Raw genomic sequence first — 20,135 nt, 5'->3', positions numbered from 1 at the left:
TAATGTTGAACTCTTACAAGCCGTGTCTGTTGTGTTACGGTTAGCGCCATTTCACTGTGTAAACTGCTTTCACCATACAGTATGAATCATCTCCATGTCCTTCCATCTAATTTAGATGACGATGACTGCCAGAGTCAGGCTGGCTCAGAGGCTGCAGCGGGCACCGGCAGGTCTCGTGCACCTCTATCCACTCCTTTCACTGAGGCAGGGAAGAGTAAAATGACTGAGACGAGGATAAAGGAATGTCACAGAGCAGACACTAGATTAGTGGTGAAAGGTTTGCACCCTTTTGCCACTGCAGATGGCCCTGAACTTCGGTAGGTTCATTCGTTGCATTTTATCTGGCATATCTGTTCAAATGAAAATCAGAAATTTGAGTTCTGTCGGAGTTGCATGTTGTTATTTTAACCAGTGCAGTTCTGCTTCATTCATTCCTACTCTGAGAAGTAGCTCACCTACTTTTTAGGTTTGTTCTGAGGTTACGTCACACATCATTTGTGCAGACTGTATATGTTATATTTTCTGTGCAGAGATGAAAATATAAAAGACAGTTAACGCAAACAAACCCATTTGTACTCTTTTATTACCTCACCCAATGAGATAAGAGAATCGATAAGGAATCGGATCGATAAGCAAAATTGATAATGGAATCAGAATCATTAAATTCTTATCAGTTCCCATCCCTAGTTATGTGCAAAGAAGAGAAAAGATTCAACACCCAGCCCTACACCAGTCAAGAGAAAAATACACTGCTTCCTGATTCCCAATGTGTGTATGGCAACATTTCTGTTAAAAGCCCACCTTCATGTCAAATATTGTCCTGCAGTTTATTAAATTCTGTAAGTGTCACAACACAACAAGGGCAGAGGAGCTTATCCTGAAACAAAGGTCCTCAAACAAATGCACATCAATCATGTTTGCATCTGGCATCACTGCTTTCATAGATAAGGGATAGGTGGAGGTGACTGGTCGGCTTCCAGATTGGTTTTGTTTGTGAGAGTGTGTCAGCAAGAGAGAGAAAGACTGAACGGAGGACCTGAGGGGAGACAGAGAGCATGTACAGTCGATGCTGGACTGTGTGTTTGCCACAGGGCTCAAACTGAGCATTTAGTCAAATAAACTGCACTGATCAGACAACTGCCTTTACTCCCTAAGCACATGAATCTACCGAAATCTGCATGACAGACGCACAGGTGTCCACTGACACACACACCCACACACAAGACATGAGTGTGATTAGCAGAATCACTGTCAGCCCTTCTGCCCCGGACACTGAACTGCCACAAACAGCACCATCGATCACTGCCACGCTGTACTATAGGTCGCCATGAGCCTGAATGTCAGGCAATGACTTAGAGCAGGAGAGACGAGCATGTGTGGCATGACTCCAGTCGATGCTAGGACACACACACACACTCCATATCCATGTAGTCCAAGGATCAAATGCATGCCTGATCATAACTTCACTTAGAAACACACCAATTCAAATTGATCCAAACATGTCCTAAAAACGACACAGACTCCCGCAGACATACAGACATGCAAACACAGCTGAGATTTGAAAGTCACAAATAGTGCCTTGTCAGCAGTAACACGGTATCACACACATCTATACATGCATACACACACAGACACACACATGCAGCACAGGCAGGCATCAGTAACCAGCTCATATTGACGCTGCGCTAGTGCCAGCCATACATTATTAATATGGGAGTCTGTTCAGATAACTGGAGCTCTGGCGCAGGCTAATACCTGGGAGAAATGGGATGATCCTCTTCTTTGGGTCTTTCTGCCCTCCCTCAATTGGGAACTTGTCGAGTATCTGCATCTAAGGAAGAAAGAAGAGAAAACAGTTTTAGTTTTCTGGCCTTTAAAGATGGACATTTCGGGAAACGTACTGTATTTATCTGCTTTCTCTGAGAGTGAAAAAAGATCAATATCAATCTCATGTCTTTATGTTAATTATAGAGCTTGAGTCAGGAGGCAGCTTAGCTTATCTTAGCATAAACACAACGAGGCTGGCTCCTTCCAAAGTTCACACCAACCAGCACCTCTATAGCTCACTAATGAACACGCTGTATCTCATTTGTTTAATCCACATACAGAGTGAAATGCAAACATGAGAATTTGTAGTTTTTACAAGGGGTTATGGCCAGGGGTCACGTTAACCACATATTTTCCACCATTGATTGCCAATGAGAAATGTGAAGGCAGTCCATCGTCTCGACAGAATAGAACAATGAGAGTGGTCGACTGTAACGCTAAGAAATTCACAAGCAACACTGCCAATGAGCGCATGTAGACCACCTTCAGTAGACCCCCTGTCCAGTCTACAGGGTGGCAGCAGAGCATGAGTTCAGCCTTCAGAACAAAGCTGGATCGGCCATGAGACACTGTCTGTCTGAGGCAAAGATGCAGTCTCCCTTGATAGTGAGCACTCAGTTCAAGTCTTTGTGTTTGAGTTCAGGCTGTGTTACAGGAGGTCAGCTGAGTTCAGTTCAACGTCTTCTAACCGGCTTGTTCATATTTGTCTTGTACTTTTCTAATTGTGCGATCACACTGTTTATATTTGCCTGTTTAGGCAAAACAGCAGCTGTGTTTCACTGTCCCCTGCTGTCACTGTGGAAAAGCTAAAAATCATTCATGTGCTTTGTGTGGTGCTGTCATGAAAAGGTCTGCTCGAGCATAACATGCAAAGTTTGTTCTGTATATCAAATCTTATTGCAAATGTTACATGAAAGTCTAACAGAAGCGGTGACTTCTCTGGGTTGTTGCATAGCAGCCAGCGAGAGACGCCGCACAGAGGCGCTGGATGGACAGATAAACTACTGTTGATCAAGAAATAGCTGTAACACTTAAAGCACTGTTCACCTTAGTGCAGCGCCTTCTTAGAGCACATTTCTTCTCATTTTATAGAGATTCTCATTACGTGGTTACCGTGGTGCGAACACATCCTGGGGCAGTCTATCCAATGAGTAGGATCATTAATTCAAGTGTGCATTTACGGTGAATTTCTAATAATAACAGACTACCTTATACCACTCATGACTGAAAGTGGCCACATTACTGCAATTGCTAAGTAATACGTCAGGCTCCCGTCCGTGGACAAATAAAAAAATCCTTTACTTTTTATTCAGACTAGGAAACATTAAGTAAGTGGATGTGGAGCATTTTGGGGGTGGCAACCTTCAAATGCACTTAATCCCAAATCCACATGAGCGTATCACAAATATTCTTAAAATCAAAGCTTGTCAACACTTCTTTGGTCCTAAGGGCGCAGAGCAGCGGTGGCACAGTGAGCTGCGGGGTCCACGGGAGCCAAACAAGCTCCGATTTATTCATAAAGCATGGTGACATGAACATGGTGAGAGGAGAAGTGCTGACACTGAAGGTGCAGGCAGAAAGACGGAGGATCAGGGAGGATGGGAAGGACGAGAAAGACAGAAGCAAAGCAGGAAAAGAGAAAGGCAGAGAGGGAAGGAGAGACGCAGCAGAGGTCAGGGGGAGTGTATGTGTGTGTCAGCCCTATTGTGTTTACCCAGTTTTACCCTTCAAATAAATCATTCAAGAGAGGAATTAGAGAGAAAGTAAAAGCAAAGCACAGGAGAGATGCAGAGGGCTGGCAGACACTGTACAGCACTGCAGCAAACTGTTACTACAGCAATCAGAGACAGAGAGGAGGTGAGGAAAAATGTGTGTGTGTATGCATGCATGCATGTATGTATGTATGCGTGGGGGTGGAAGTCCAGAAAGGATAATAATTAAAGGAAAGAGAAGAGACATCAGTTGTGGCTGTATCTGATGACCAAGAGATGTAAAAGACCCCGGGGAACGAAGGGAGCGAACAGCCTGACATCTAGTATGGAGACATCTAGACACACAAACACACACACACACACACACACACACACACACACACACACACACACACACACACACACACACACACACACACACACACACACACACACACACACACACACACACTTCCCCATAATGCCCCATCCTGACACATCCTTCCCCAGATCCAGTTCCTTCTGTCCATCTGTCAATCTGCATCCACCTCTCTGTTGAACTCCTGTATTTTTTTTTTACCTGGTTCCACTCGGCTGAGAGTTAGAGGCCTCGAGGAGACACAGTCAGTGCTACGCGTCATGATCCAGACTCACAGTCTGTCTCCACCCCCCCACAACACCTCGTCCTTTTTTCTTTGGCTGCATTCATACCACAACTTCTTCTTCTGCTGCAGGTCCTGCTGTTTGGACCCCCCCCACCCCCCCCCCCCCCCACACACACACACACCCATGCTGCTTGGGACAAATACACGCAGGGCCTGATGGATGGTGGCCCAGCAACCAAACATTTAGCAGAGAGGCAGATTTCAAATGTGACTGCACCCTTTTTTTCCACTCTCTTCACAAAAGTGAATGATGAGGTGGAATGTGAGGTGGGGGAATGTCAAAGCCAAAGAGTGTGTGGTTGTGTAAGCATTTGCGTGTGTGTGTGTGTGTGTGTGTGTGTGTGTGTGTGTGTGTGTGTGTGTGTGTGTGTGTGCGCGCACGTGCGCGCACAGGTGCAAGTACTGGAAAGGACGAGGCACCTCTAAGGCTCCACATGTCAGCTCTCGGCCCATGTCATCTTCAATCAGCTGACTTCTTCATCAGAGTTTAACACACTGAGCTCTCCCTCTGAGCCTGGTCCGGCCCATGCTGGCCCACTTGGATCAAGGTCAACTCATTATTCAAAACGGTCTCCGGTTGTTGCAGGATAGGCTGAAAATACACACTTTCCTGTCGCTGATGACAGATTCCTGGCAAGAGGAAGCACGCTCGCATCGCGCCAGGAATTGTGGGATCACAGGGAGAGAAAATGGTGAGAACAGGTGGGGCGGCGGGGATCAGGTGACATGACTGCTCTCTACATGCTGCACGCTGCATAGGAAACACTCAGCACTCGTGTCTTCCCTCTTGTAATATGACAAACACGCAATCATTAGTCCAGGTGGTGATATCATATTCCCAGGATGTGGAAAGATAAAGAAAATAAATAAAACACATAATAAATAAAAAAATAAATAACACTCATGCCAAACCATTGCTCCACTTCCCAGACTTCACTGTCTCCTTGGTAACCAGCACTGAGAGTGTGAAGAAGAGTTGTGAAGGGATGTGATTGGATGATGCTATGCAGCTCTGGACCACTGGTGTAAATGTTGGGAGTCAGGTAAAAAAAAAAAGAAAAAAAAGCAAAGGGATGAGGTTCTTTTATCTCTTGTCAGAGTGAGTACAGATTACTATGACGTAAGGTCCAATTCATACTTTAGCTTTTCTTCCACATTACGCCTTCAGGGACATCAGGATTTTTGCTTTTGATGCTTAATTTGAGCTGATTGAAATGCTGGACTGCATCGCCCTGGATAGGAGCAGCAGCTTTAAACATAAACAATGAATGCAAGGGGCCAAATAATAACTGAGAGAAGGAAGACAAATCACTCTCTTTGTAAGCACAACTGACACCAAAACAGGCTAACGGTGGGCACTTTAATATCTCATCAGTTAGTGTTTGGTTGTAAGATTATTTGGGTGTTTATCTTAATCTGGTCCCACTCCATGCTTTGAGGTGGTGGTATGCACAGCTTCTTAAACCCACCCACACCCAACAAGCACAAATGTGTCTTTTTCAAAAAGAGCCTAATCCAAAAAGGACATGCGGACAGTCCAAACAGACCAGAGGAGCCGGTCCAAAATGCAGCGGACCTGAACAGAGCTGAACAGACTGTGCTCAGAGTGAGAGCAACAGCAGCTCCGTCTTCATATCATGCTCATGTGCTAAGAATAGAGCTCCATATAAGGAACTGCGAGGGTCAGTTGCATAAACTTGGGGGATGCCATACTGTTACTGTGCGGCGGATTGATGCCTCACTTCCTGTTTGGTGGTCATGTGACCGTGAGGGCTGAAATCGTGGAACAGAAATATAAACACTCATTCAGCCTCTGGAACAACTCATGACCGGCACAGCAACACAGCCATGTGATGTGCGCGCCATTTCCACGGCAACGTGGTGATAGTGAGCAAGGCCGCAGACTTGGCAAGCTTGTGCTCGCTGGTGACATGATAAGGTCATCGCTCCTGCTGCAACACTTGTATCTGCAAGCAAACATACAGTTAATGATAAAGCCAACATGTATCCTGTCTCCATGATGTCAACATGTTTCCTCTCACTTTCCCTCCCAGGATCCATCAAATCCCCCACCCCCCTTGTCTCTCTGACCCCTTTTTCAACTTGAGGAATAAAAGGTCAGGAAGGAACATTTAGCCCAAATCTTTGACAAGTGAGGAGTGCGTCTTTTACTTTCTTTGTCTTAGTTCAGCTCAAATATTCGAGACAGAAGGATGGAAACTAATGGAACACAGGTCTCAACATGCATTAGTGGCTAGCAGTATTCAGTTTCAGAGAGACAGATGTCTGAGATGGGCTCGGGGGGGGGGGGTACTCCTTTCCAGCCACAATCACTCACAGTTGTGCCTCTAAATATAAAGTGGCACCCTGGCATTAGATCTCGACACTGCTCATGGCACTTTATATTTGGATGGAACATGATATCCTGCATGGATGGGAGCGGCGTGGCGGCTGAATTTGTTTAAAGATTTAAGGTCTGTTCCTGGAGATGTCAACACTCTGGGGTGTTATGTCCCATGTGGTGGTTCAGGCTCCCCTTGTTTCACTAAGACAACAGGTGCAGGTCTGTCCACAGTCGCTCATCTGTCACTCTCCACTCTCAGGCTGCAGGGATGGGCTTTGACTAGGAAACACCCTGAACAGGATCACATTTTCTAATGGGACTGAAGCAGAATTCCAGCTTATCTTAAAACCTGATGGCACCTGTAGCCACAGGAGTGATATGAATCGGCTGGTGTCGTATTATTACAAACACCTCCTTTCAATATTGTAGTGATGGAGGACGGGTGCTGAAGGAAGACTTCAGTGAAAATGCTTCATCTAATTTCATCCAAGCGCTGACACTGAAACAAATCAAAGACTTGTGAGCCAGTTTGACAATTGTGTTACTGCTGGAGCACAGCCCAGGCAGCTGGAGGAGGACCTTGGCAGAGACCTGCAGAGTTCTGACATGACTGGACAGTGCAGCAGAGATAGCAGTGTGGAAGTTCAGATAACTGGATGTTTTGTTCTCTCACACACACACACACACACACACACACACACACACACACACACACACACACACACACACACACACACACACACACACACACACACACACACACACACACACACAGTCATTAAAAATACATTAATCAAAGAGATAAAACAGCATAAACTGCAAGAAATCCTTCAAGACAGAACAGGTCCGTGGCTATTTATACTTAGTTCATAATAAATTAGTTTTGAAATGATGAGAAACAAGAACAGGGCCCACCACACCTACACCTAAACAAAGAACAGTCATCTCATCCTTTGAGCTATGCCCTTCATTTGTGCCCAAATTATTAACCTCCATTCATATTTAACAGAAGCGCTAGCTAAACGTTCCAGTGGCATTTTCAGGCCATTGACCACCTCAGCTGCTTGGCTGAGTTCGGCCTGGCCAACCCAACAACAGCTTCACTTTCTGGAGCGGCCGCAACCTCAATCTGAAGAAAAGAACAGTCAGCTTTCACACGGACTGCTTTAGTTTGGGCTAAGTAAGTAGGCCAGCCAACTCACAGTTCACTACAGGCGAGGCAGAGAGGAAGGGCTCTCACCTGTGCCAGGGTTCAGCTAACAGAGTAGCATAGGACCTAATTTAGCCATGCTGATGGTCTCAAGAGTTTCCATGCTGACAGCCAGGACAAGTCTTGGGCAGTGTGGCCAAACCACAGTCGCTCCCAGAAAGGGTGAATCGGATGGCAATGCCCTCCCTGTGTGTGTGTTTGATTTGGTGCTCAGTGCACTCCACAGCCCACACTTATAAGGGCGTGGAGGGGAAATGAGAAGTGAGGTTTGGAATACAACCATGAGTGGGCTGGGAGGAGTGAAGAAAGCCTAAAACACACTGCAAAGAAAATGGGAGAAACTCGAAAGAAATTCACTTTCCTGGTCATGTCAAGTTCTCAAAAGACAAGGAAGCAAATAGTGCTTTATTGATTCAAACAATGCTCTGCAGTTTCCAATCACTGGCTGTTGTTATGCAGTATGAAAGACCGGGGCTGACTCCACCCTGAGCTGGCTCATTTTGAAAACGCTGCTGACACTTGAAAACAATGAGCCTCCACATTTTTGCAAAGGCAAAAAGCTGCTTGTGCAAAGCACTGAAGGTGCAGCATCAGACGCCTGCTGTAGGAGCAGTATGGCTTTTGATTTGAACCAATAGAAGACACCCCATACACTCCCCACCACTACCAGACCATTTGTTCAATACATGCTCAACACTGACTCAAACTGGAACGTAAACCAGAACAACACATCCTGCTAAAATTGTCATGTTGGACGCATATTTCTTTGCATTTCACATTTGATCTTGTCATTTAGTCATACACAATAGTTTGTGGTTATCGTATCGTTTTTATTTTATTATCGTTGGCATGGTTTTTGCATTCCTTTATTTGGACATAATTAATTGGACAGGGGTCACCATACTGTGGTCTGTAGAAAGGCTTTAATTTGAAGGGTTATTTCCTTTAAAGCTCCTTCTGTGACTATAGAATAAAATGTAATCTGACTGAAAAAGAGGGGACCCAGTGGGAGAAAATTCCATCATCATGTACCAGAGAGACGTGAACGCATCATACATACATCCACGGACAAACACACATACACACGTGCACACACTAACAAATAAAATGAATGCATGCGAAACAGCCTAAACATAAAAAGCCCATAAAAGAATCCTGCAGCCTGTAGCTCCAGAAGCTAATGGACTTGACCCTGGGAACGTGCATGTCATGGCAGATTAGCCTGGGAAAACTAGCTCAGAAGAAATGAGAGGGGGTGTGGGTGGAGACGAGGAAGGGTTTCAGAGGAGGGACAGGGACAGATGGATAAAAGGGAGAGATATGGAAGCGGGGGCATAGGAATGAGATATGAATGCGACAAAGTCTGTGAGGCGGTGATGAAGACGTGATGAGTCGGGCGTGTGGAGGGAGACAAAGACAAATAGGGAAAAGACTGATGGGGACAGCAGAGCAAGAGGAGACAGACACCTGACTTTCACTTTGAATTCTAGCAGCGGCTCTCATGTCTTATCTCTGCAGGTCTCTCGGTTTCGTCTCTCTTTCAGCCTGACCAGGTGGCATTAAAAAGGCTGCGTCCCACATGTCCCATCCAGCCTGCTGTTTACCCAATCACTGTTCATTAACCTGCAGACAGAGAGGCAAGGCAGGGCATTGGCTGGAATGGGACTGGCCATAGCCACCGATACTTCAGATAAGCAGAGGCAAACTATGATTTCTGCACATCAGCAATAAACCTGGAGGGTTTGTCTTACTGTCTGGATGTTTGGAATACCAGATGAAACTCGCCTATCAGGCATCAGAAGAACACAGATAGTGTCAGATAGGTTAATGAATATACAGTCTGTTTGACTAACTTTACCTGGGTTTTCCCTGGTATTGCCTTTTGGGCATTCAGTGTGTGTGTTCAAACATCATGTTGTAGCTATCAAGTGGTCAGAGAAAGAACAAAAAAAAAAAAAGAGTATTTGACATAAATCCTGAATCATTTTATTTCCACTGAAGGCAAAATGTTTTTGGCCTTCCAAAAATTCAAAGCTGCGATATGCAGAATGTGTGTGATTTAGCATCTTTTTCAAAATATTTTTTAATATTTAATTTAATATTTTTAATATTTGTCGCAGCTTATTTGTGACTCCTTCTCAGATCAAACTTGTGTGGGACTTAAAGGGACCTTTTTTTACTTTTTTTTTTACCACTAGAAGCATTATGAACTAGTATTTTTACAGGTGGGCCCTGATTTGTTTTATTCAAGGATGAACATATACGTTAGTGTCACAGTGCACATTGCCACAACCCACCCAGAAACATAACAATGCAGCGACAAAGGCAGTAAAGGAGAAGACCGCAAGCTAGCAAAGATGGACGTGAAAGTTAAAATACTTTTTTAAGCTTTGCAAATGTTTTATGGGAAAGGAAATACATGCAAAAGCGTTGGCAATCAAAAACTACAGACAGCAGCTTTAAAAGGTGACTCTTTAGGACAAGGATGTGTTGATGTTTGAGCACATGCAAGAGCCACAAATGACATGTGACCGCGTTATTGTTGATCGAGCCTGCCAACAGGAACTGATTTCATCTACAAATGTCCGTATGTCATTTTTATATTCATTAAATTGTACTACATGAGAGGAAAAAGGACAGAGGGACATATAAAGAATGACACCTTTTCCTTGATCTGCGCCTCCACATCGGAGGATAACAAATAACTGCATGAATTCCCTTTATACTACACAGGTTCATATTTCTTTTTATCACATGTCCCTGATATCATCTGTCCTTCAATCATTCAGCAGTGCAAGCTGCTCTGTGCTCAACAATTTCCGGGCGTACAAAACACAACCCTGCCCTCTCTGAACAAGATGCACAGCAGGAGTATAAAATAAATACTGTGTGATTTATCAAATGGTGAACAAAGGCAGCGGAGGCCGAGCTAGAAATGTAATGAAAAAGAAAAAACCTTGAGCAGCCTCTCTATTCAAGGCTCAGTGTGAGCCAGGGCTGTCAAAGATGTCTCGCAGCACAAAGTGTTCAAAAGTTTTCGTCAACGCTCCGCACCGTCCCATCCCGTGCCGGGGGAGGAGACCTTGAGCTGAACAGAAGCATGAGGGCTGCCCATGAGATGAGAGGGGAAGAACAGAAGACAGTGGTGGATGGAGAGCAATAGAGGAAGTCTGTCAGCTGCCACATACAACGCTAGAAGACAGACAGCAGAGTCAACAGAAGAGGCACACGGAGAATACATGTGTATTTCACCTGAGACATACACTGTATGTGACTGAGTATGGTAATCCACAAAGTCAAAGGAAGAGGAGACAGAGGTGGAAGCACGTGGGGAAGAACATACTGCAGATGCATAGACACACACCTATGCAGTAAAAATAACGACCTTTTGAAAGGTCTGCCAAAAAAAAGACGTGAAAATAGAAGAACAGACAGACGCTCGCTCATGAACTTCCATTCTCTGCCTTCATGCCCCTACATGCAGAGGCTGCCAGGCATTGGCACGGCCTCTCCGCCTCAACACAAAGAACACAAGCCCGGAGAGGAACGACACCTCCCCTCGCCTCCAAACACTTGAAGAGGCAAACCTGAACATTCCATTCAAACATGTGAGGTCAATGCAGCACAGGCCTGAGCGTCTGACTGAAGAGCGATCACTAGCTGCGTTTCCATTACAGTTGTTTGCAAAATAAAAGCGATATTTCTGAAATTTCGACAAAGTTCAAGTGCTACTTGCAGGTGTTTCCATTGAACGGTGTTTTGCAAACTAAATGAAATTCTCGTAAATTCTCGGCCGTCCCGCGAGACTGGAAAATGGCCAAAAGTGTTATGCGTCTCGGTACACTGATCTCAGGAGCCGCTACGGCTGTTGCTGTACTTATTATGAACAGAAGGCGGAGGCAACGCATAACTGTTCAAAGGCGAAGCCCTTATGTGTGCCAGCGGCCACAAATAAGGGATTTCTGGGAGAAGATTGTAAATGAGGAATTCACAGACGAACTGTGGATACAACATTTTCGGATGACCCGGGCCACGTTCAACGAGCTTTGCGATGTTCTTGAACCTCTTGTGGCACCAGATGCGACATGTAAATGCGAAAAAAGTGTTTCCATTACACTTTTGCGATACACTTTTATATCGACACGTCTGAAAAACCACCTCATGAGAGCGTAAAAATGTTTTTGCGATATTTGAGAGGATTTTCGAAATATAGGTGTTTCCATTACCAGTATTTTATTGCGATATTTAGGTTTTGCGCATTTCTAGGGGTAATGGAAACGCAGCTACTGACTCTGATTTTTTTGTCAGTGATCAAAAATCTGAAGCTAAGTTCGCTTTTTAGCTCAGCGTAAATCATTCTGAATAGGAGGTTTGAGATTTGCTGTGTGGCACAATAGAAGAAAAATCTCTATTGATATACACGTCAGTGTATGATCAACATCATCTTCAGGTGATTCAAAGGCTTGTAGGAGTTGTTGCCAGAAGATGTGATCTGGCAATAATCTGAGAACTAGCCTTGAAGCATCCTCCATGGACGAGCTGCGTGGAATAAACCAAACAAACAGTTTACATATCCAGCAGACACAGAGGAGCATCAGCTTTCATACTGTATGTAGTCATGTCTCTGGCCACAACCAACTCCACTACTCTCTCCATTTTGGTCTCCACCTACTCACAGGACACATCAAATATCTGGCTCTTTAGCTGCTGAATGATCCACTGTGTTTACGAGCTAGTAGCTACTTTTGTCTGTCTGCTGTCTGATGCTGTGTGCAGATCGTAGATTATTGGGCTGAAAACAGCGACCTGCTGCTGGAAACACGGTTGACGTGAGGAGAGTTTTCAGACTGAAAAACTGGTTTCTTTGGCTGTCAGTAGGATTACTGCTTTGTATGTTTATGCAGATCCAGATCTAGACGTCCTACTGAATACAAAAATCTCAGAATTTTGTACAATTAACGTCACAAATTTTCTGGATTGTGAGCCTTGACAGAGGCATATGCTCTCTAGGGGTTTTCTCGTTTTGTATTCTAAGTGCCTTAATCTTGCTTTTGTCTGTAAAATTGTATTCAGCATTCAACAGTTTCAATGCAACATTTCAGAGTTAGTCGCCATTTCGATTCATATCTTACTAGGAAAGTTTTATTATTAGTAGTAGTAGTAGTGGCAGATCTCATTTTCTTGTGCCTTCTGTGTTACTTTAAACCTCTGCTGTGTCAGTTCTGCACTCTTCTCCGTCACTCTGATTCCCTGAATGTGTCCCAGTCACCTCACAGTCGCACTGTTAAGCGTGTTGAGCGGCGGAAAAGTCCCACAAATGCCTGAACTGTGCTCATTCATCCTAAATTTAGCCCTCACTCTTGATCCCTTCGCCATGGGTGTGGGAAACACTGCATACTTTTCCCCCTCTGCTACCAGACCAGTGAGGACCCAGCCTGGGCCGTCCTGTCAAGTGCCTGATTGTAACTGACAAGAACAGGTCCTGTGTTCGGTGTGTAGGTGTCCTTCCTCTGCCTCTCATCAGGGGCTAAAAAGTAGGCTATGTTTTCCACTCTTCACTCTCTCTCTCTCTCACACACCCATAAATAAAATAAAGCAGCCCTTTATCCTCAACCTGAAACAATGGGCTACCTCATTCAGTTGAGTTACAGTAGGTCCACAGAACACCTCAAGGACAAAGAGGCTGAGTTAGTGGCCTGGCTATTCAGCAATTTATCCTCGAGGATAGCATACCGATAATGCCTTGTGGTCTAGACATATGTTTCCATCAAACAGCCCACTTAGAGGTTAGAGATTCCCAATTCAGTGACCTTACTTTCAAGCGCTTTGACCACAGCTACTGTATAATTTTCTGCACTGAACGTAACACGCTGTTTGCTGCTAGCACCCGTAAAGCTATTTCCAAAAGGAGTGAGTATCGACCTTGAGACTGAATCTCAGCAAACCAGACAAATATCGCTTTTTGGTCCTTCAAAGGTAGACTAAACACTAAAACAGGGATGTCAAAGAAATGTAACATTAAAACCTCCCCGAACTAAATATTCAGTTGCTGTAGGGAGGCGCATACGAGGGCAGACTTGGAAAAAGAAAAGAGGGTTGGCGTGTGCGTGTGCGGACAGAATACAAACCATAGGCCCTCATAAAAAGCGTGAGTCAGAGCGTGTCCTTCTTTCAGATGGCGCAGCTTTAAATATACCCTCTTTGCCCATGGACACGCAGGGCACAATCACCCACTTCTCAGAGGTTCCTGAAACATTCTTATGAAGGCTTCTTTGTAACAAGTGACCCTGAAGAAACCCACAACATCTTTCATGTCATCCATCAGCATCATCAATGGCGTCAGCACCAACAGAATCAACAGAATCTGAGTCTTAATCATTAACACCACTAGTACTGTTGTCATCCTCATTAGCATAATGGCTTTCATATCGTTCATCACTGTCCTCCTGTGCCTCATTATCACCACCACAATAATCGTCCTATTCTTACTCCTCGTTGCTCCGTTCCTCCCTCGCTGCCCGGCAGGCTGACCTGTTCCTCTCCCTGTCCCGGTTTCCTCCCTTCTTACGAGTAACTTGTGCTGGCCTACTTCTGACAAAGGGACACACTGTTTGACTCATTATCAGGTCTTGCTGAGACAAAACCACATCAGTGCAGGAGCAAGGACGAGTAGGTCCAGGGCTGAGGGGGGTGGGAGTGGTATTCAGGTAAAACTGTGGGGGTGTAATGAAGAAAATCAAACCCACCTTCCAGCTGGGCAGCTTTAAGCCCCCAAGCAACCAGCAAATAAAGAACTAATGAGAAGACGATGGCAAAGTTTGGCAGAGAGAAAGGTGCTACTGTCTCCCCAAAGAAGCAGAGAGTGTGAGATCCAACCCACACTGAACAGAATAAAAGTTCACAGACAAAATGGCTCCCCACAGGGCAATTCTAGCAACATTTTGCATTAATATATTCATTCTATTAGCTGTAAATGACTTCTTTTTCACAGAGGACCACTAAATATCACTAATATGGCTCCTATTATTTCTACCTTAACACATTCTCTACATCGCTGGCTTCAATGCTGGCAAGAGCACTTTGGAACTGAAGGTCATGTCACTGGATCCATTCAAATTCACTATTTTCCAGGAGGTGTTGGCAGAGGGCAAGCATGTTAATGTATAAAGCATTGTACGGGTGATACAGGAAGAGACAGACAGACACTGAATGGTCAGTGCTACATCAAGTACATCAAATGGCTCTTCATGTGTGTCTAATATCAAAACATGCAAGCTTTGCTGTCCATAAACTCTATGCAGAACATAAAGAGTTGGTTTTCGATTAAAGCAACATCTGTGGACGCTCTCATTCTTGACACCAGCCCTGAACCCGGGCCACTATCCAGAAAAACACCCTGTTCTGGTTATTACTAGGAAACAGTCTTGAAATCCCCTGCTATCTTTGCCAAAGCCTTGGTTAAAGCGCTCTCCAACAGTCTGAGAGCTGCCATCCATGTTTCTTCCCCCTAGGGTTAGCAGGGCTGCTGAGAGCAGCGGGGTCCCTCCACCAGATAAATGTTTGGACAGGAGAGGCTCCAGGTTGCTCAGAAAACAATGGGATCAAACAGGACCATCAAAGGCATCTAGTAAGATCAAAGGCTGACAGAGAGAACTTTCCTTTCGGTCCATATACCGGCAGAGATAGAGGATTACTGAGTATTAGAAAGCTGGTCTGTCAGTGTTGCCAGCAGCGGTTTTATTCATGAGTGTCACAGTGTAAATGGGAACATCAAAGAACCAGGCAAAGTAAGACGTGAGCAGTGAAGTGCTGGTGGTGATATACTGCAGTGTACTAAAAAAGGGACATCTGGTAAAACCCAGAAATATGGAGCCAGAGATTTTCAAACTGACAAACTTTGGCCATGTGTGAACCGTTGTCTTTGTCAACTCAATAAACCAAGTTAGGTGACCTTCGCCCCTCGCCGTCTGACAAAGCTAACAAAATCAATCTTGCCGCTGTTGACTGGGAGTGATTTTGTACCAACTCATCCATGAACCATTAAGGTTCATTAGTTTCCTCCCAGGCAATTTGAGGACCACGCTTGCGTACGCGAGGGGCTAAATATGAGGGGGAAGACACGCATCCACTCAGCTTGCCGATGTCTCTGACTTTTCCAGAGCATACTTTGCTTGCTATTCCATGTTTATTATTCTACCTCTGTCTTTTATTCCACATTGGGAGTAATCAGTTGCGGGGGGGTCTATTTTCCACCTCACACTGCCCCACTGGTTATCATGGTTATCAATGGGACCTTTCAGAAAGGACCTTTCCTCCACTGATTGAAACATCATTTCCTGCTGGACTAGCACACTAGGGCTATTGAGATGTGCCCCCTGTAACTCTTTCACTACAGCCCCTTCATATTTACTAGTGACCCTGAGACCTCTGGTCCAATATACATATGCTATCAGCTTGCAGCAAGCCGAGGGTGCAGGGGGCATAAATGCACACAAACATTCTCTCAGCGTGGAACAGTCAGTCTGAGAGACACAGGGCCGGGTTTCACTGCGACTCTGCTCTGCTCCAAAATAAATCAGACGAGAGAACTACACACGTTAAACATGACTAAAGCATCCGATTGAAGTCAAGAAAACAGAAAAAGACCTCCTCCATGTAGGACTATATTTAAAGTACCCACCAATCAGAGCAGCCTGCACTGAGAATCTCACAGCAACCCGCTATTAAGCACGGTATATTAAATTGACTTCCCCGTGGAGTTCTTGCTTGTACTATAAAAAAGGCCCGTCAGCTCCTTGACGTTTTGAGGGTAGTGCAGAGATGAGATGAGAGAGAGGAAGAAGAGGGGAGGAAGAAGGAAGGGTAGAGATATAGAGAGGGCAGAGAGAGAGATGCAGTGTATTGCTGCGTCTCTATGAGGCTAAGGGATACAAACCATGTCTCCCCTGCTCCCCGACCAATTACTAACACACACATTGATTCATTGAGGCGACGAGGTGTGGAGAACACAGGCATAGACACGGTGGCAGCGAACAGTCGCGAGGCTTACACATTAATCTATACAAAACAATGCTGCAAGTTCACAGGGTTGACATGTTCAAAATACATCAGCAGCAATGGAATTAGGGGTTTTGATACAAACGCTCCCCGCATGGCATATGCAGGAGAGTATATGAGGGACGGAAGTTTACCTGTAGGTCAAAGAATTTGCTGTATCTTCTGTAGATGATGTGGGAGGTGTTGTCAGAGTAGGTGACATTGATGAGATATACCTGCCAAGAGAGGAAAAGCAAAGTTAAAACATGGGCGACAGTTTTTTATGTTAATTTTGCCAAGCTTGTTTAGTCAACCCGTTCTCCTTCCCAACTCAGGAATCTTTAGTGTCACTTTTTAAGGCACTGCGTACCCCTTAGCACCATTTTTCAACATGCTGGGCCCTGTGATCAACTTGGCAGGAAGAAATATAAAACGTCCAGTTAGCAATGTCCCATTACACTTTCAAAATAAAAGCTTGGTAAAAACAATAACAAACACACTGCTAACATTGTGGACCAAAAATTTTGGGTCAGGTTTTGGAAACTAAACTACTTAGTTTAAGAAAAGGTTCTGGTTTGGCTAAAAATAAAATGTTAGTTATGTACTTGCGTACATTATTTTATGTACTTAAAGAAAGCAACCTTCACTTGCGTGAAGACACAAACCTCGGTCTCCTGGGTAAAAGCCCTGTGCTTGACCCATCCAACCACCTCAACCTCCTGCATATGACTTTTCCTGCTCTTTATACTACGTCGTTTAACGTGTTGGGAGTGAGAAAAGGCTTTCTACGGAAGGTGATCGGACTATGGTGCTCATTGAAAAATTATGTTGCCAAAGGTGCTGCCAATGGGTCCTGACCAAGCATCCAATGGTGCAACAGTGCAAACCCAAAGATGGTGAACTACAATATTATAAGTCTGATGTCTGAGATAGCAACTATCAAATGTTTTACTCGTAAATGACATTCAATCAATTACATTGTCAATTATTTTCTGTCAAATGACTCATCTATATGACAAAAATTTTCGCAATCATTGAGACAATAGACTATAATGGTGTACACAAAGGCTTGTAGTACCAACAAACTGACAGGCAAACATGCTCACACAGCCCAAGACAAATTCCCCCAACATGAATGTTCAATGACATCCACTCATAAATCTGTTAGTGGTTGATATTTCAGGGTAGAGGGTGACATCATCCTTCCTTTGTCAGCACACTGACCTGCTGGCCTTTACCCTTGGCAAAAGCAATGCTGCAGCCCTGAGAGGCCTGATAAGATTGAGACAGAGTCCATTTATCCATCAAGATGGGGTAAGTGATGCCGCCATCATCTCTAATCTAATGAAATTCGGATAACCAAGGTAACAGATCCAGAGGCCAGGAATTTTTCATCAGAGATGTTCGGAGCAGGTAGGGTCTTTCAACTGCTGATATAGAGATGTTCAAAAAAGGGTTCTGGTGTGAAGTTACTCAAATGGATGAGTTGTTACCATAACATTAGGCTACAAGCTTTTGAACACGATTACCTGTTCATTGGGTACAAATCCAGAATTGAATTCAATCCAGTACAACTTTTTAAAGCTTATTGTTCTAATAGTTTGTCACCTTCAGGGGGTTAGGCAAAAACAGAGAAGCCCCTCTCAATACAATGCCGTACAACATCAACACAGTTCTAGTCAAATTTAGTCCTTTCCCATTGCCTTCCAAAATACTGGTATACCAAATAACCTGGTAACATCGTGTACACTGGGGATTTTACTGTTGACTGGTGTTCCAGCCCTGCTCTCATTTTTATGAAAATCATGACTATTATTTAGAACACAGAGAAAACACCGTCATACTGACAGCTAGATGTGCCTTTTTTCCATTGTTGCAGCCAGATCACAACAGCCTACACAAAAAGCATTCATGGTGTTTCCACATATTTTGTACCCACTAAGCCGTTTAAAGCTGTATGCATCTGGGGCGTACTAAACATACAGTTAAAATAGCCATTATCAAGTATTTCCAATAAAACAAGATGTTGTCACCCAGCCAAGGCATTCCAGCAAAGTGGCCCAGACACAGCACAAACAGAAATCTATTTAGCATCAAGCCACTGCAAGACAGAAACGACTGACTATGCCTCATGTATAGCATTTAGATTAAATAAAGACAACGTGTTTCCCTGGTGAGCATTTGCTGCTCCTTATTTCAGCAGGCGTCGTCCTTCTGAGTGATCTTACACTGTCACTCCAACCCTCTGTACCTGCCAAGAGCCTCCAGAGCAGATCCGAGATGAATGAAGCGGAGTGAAAGACCCTGACGTTGACGTACGCAGGGCAGCAGCTTGAAACAAAAGAGGTTCCACAACAAAGCCGAAGGTTAAAAGGCCTTGTTGCTGCTGGAAGGGGCTCAGCTGCTGCTGGCGAGGAGCCACCACAGCATGTTCACTCCCATGCAAACACAGCTACTGGCACCCAGAAGCTGTGACTGTCACACTACACTGACAAACTTGTTCTTAGCACAGTAGGGTGTCGCCACAGCAATTAGTTTTGGCATTAATTGCAATGAAAATGTGCTCCCCAGAGTTCTGCCGAGCTACAAAATCAAAAAAGCCAAAAACTGGCTTGTGCAGCCAACGTCGGCCATGTTTCAAAGTGTCTTTGTGACTTTTGTAACATAACAGGGGCTCGTGAATATAGCAAATAGCTGTTTACGGATCATTAATAGAGCATCTCTTCAAGAAAAAAACAGATTACATTTCAGAAAGCTATAAGGTCGCACATGGAGAAGTGATTTTACGGCTGGCTACAGTGTACTCACAACACGTGATGCTTCATACTACTACAACAAGACGCTACACTTGATTTCACCACCACAAATACCTAAAATATCTGTATGCTGCTGGTGCATGTCAGCCAACACTGATAGAGACTTATCGAAATTACAAGATATGCCTCAGAGTGAATGGAGGGGGCTGCCCCGGCAGTTGTCTGAGCTTGTCTGTGTGTGTTGCAGTCGTGTCTATGTGACACTGAGTGTGTATTACAGGCCTACTGATGCTAGATTTTTGAGGCAGACACCAAAATGTGTATCTGAGTCAGCCCACAAACTCTCAAAAAGTTCTGAATAGACTGTTAAGCGCACACATTCATGGTCCTCAGAGTTTTGAATGTTTTTTTCTCACACCACCAGTTGGTCAAACTTTTTACTTATTCAGCAAAATGCCTCTACACAGGGCTTAAAGCAAGGAAAGTTTCTGTGCCTGAAATATGCTTGAGGCAGTACGCAGATGGCATTTGTATCCGTGGGCACTAGATAAATCAAAGATTGGGTGGGCCGGGTCATAAAAATTAACATTCTTTTAATAGCTGATA

At 44.5% G+C, this 20,135-nt stretch overlaps 1 protein-coding gene across 4 annotated transcripts in view; it reads right to left on the bottom strand.

The window, feature by feature from the left end:
* sh3pxd2aa (SH3 and PX domains 2Aa) overlaps positions 1–20,135 on the bottom strand; it is a 99,930-nt gene that overhangs the window by 68,782 nt on the left and 11,013 nt on the right. For all 4 annotated transcript variants that reach the window (XM_070986709.1, XM_070986720.1, XM_070986731.1 and 1 more), the window contains exons 2-3: positions 16,929–17,009; positions 1,756–1,831 (exon numbers count right to left, since the gene is read on the bottom strand). In XM_070986709.1, the coding sequence (XP_070842810.1) occupies positions 1,756–1,831; positions 16,929–17,009 (157 nt within the window). The remainder of the gene's footprint in view (positions 1–1,755; positions 1,832–16,928; positions 17,010–20,135) is intronic.

This window comes from Chaetodon trifascialis, chromosome 2, assembly GCF_039877785.1.
Source record: "Chaetodon trifascialis isolate fChaTrf1 chromosome 2, fChaTrf1.hap1, whole genome shotgun sequence".
NCBI lineage: Eukaryota > Metazoa > Chordata > Actinopteri > Chaetodontiformes > Chaetodontidae > Chaetodon > Chaetodon trifascialis.
The sequence above is the reverse complement of the archived record's forward strand: the minus strand, read 5'-3'. Positions and strand labels throughout refer to the sequence as shown.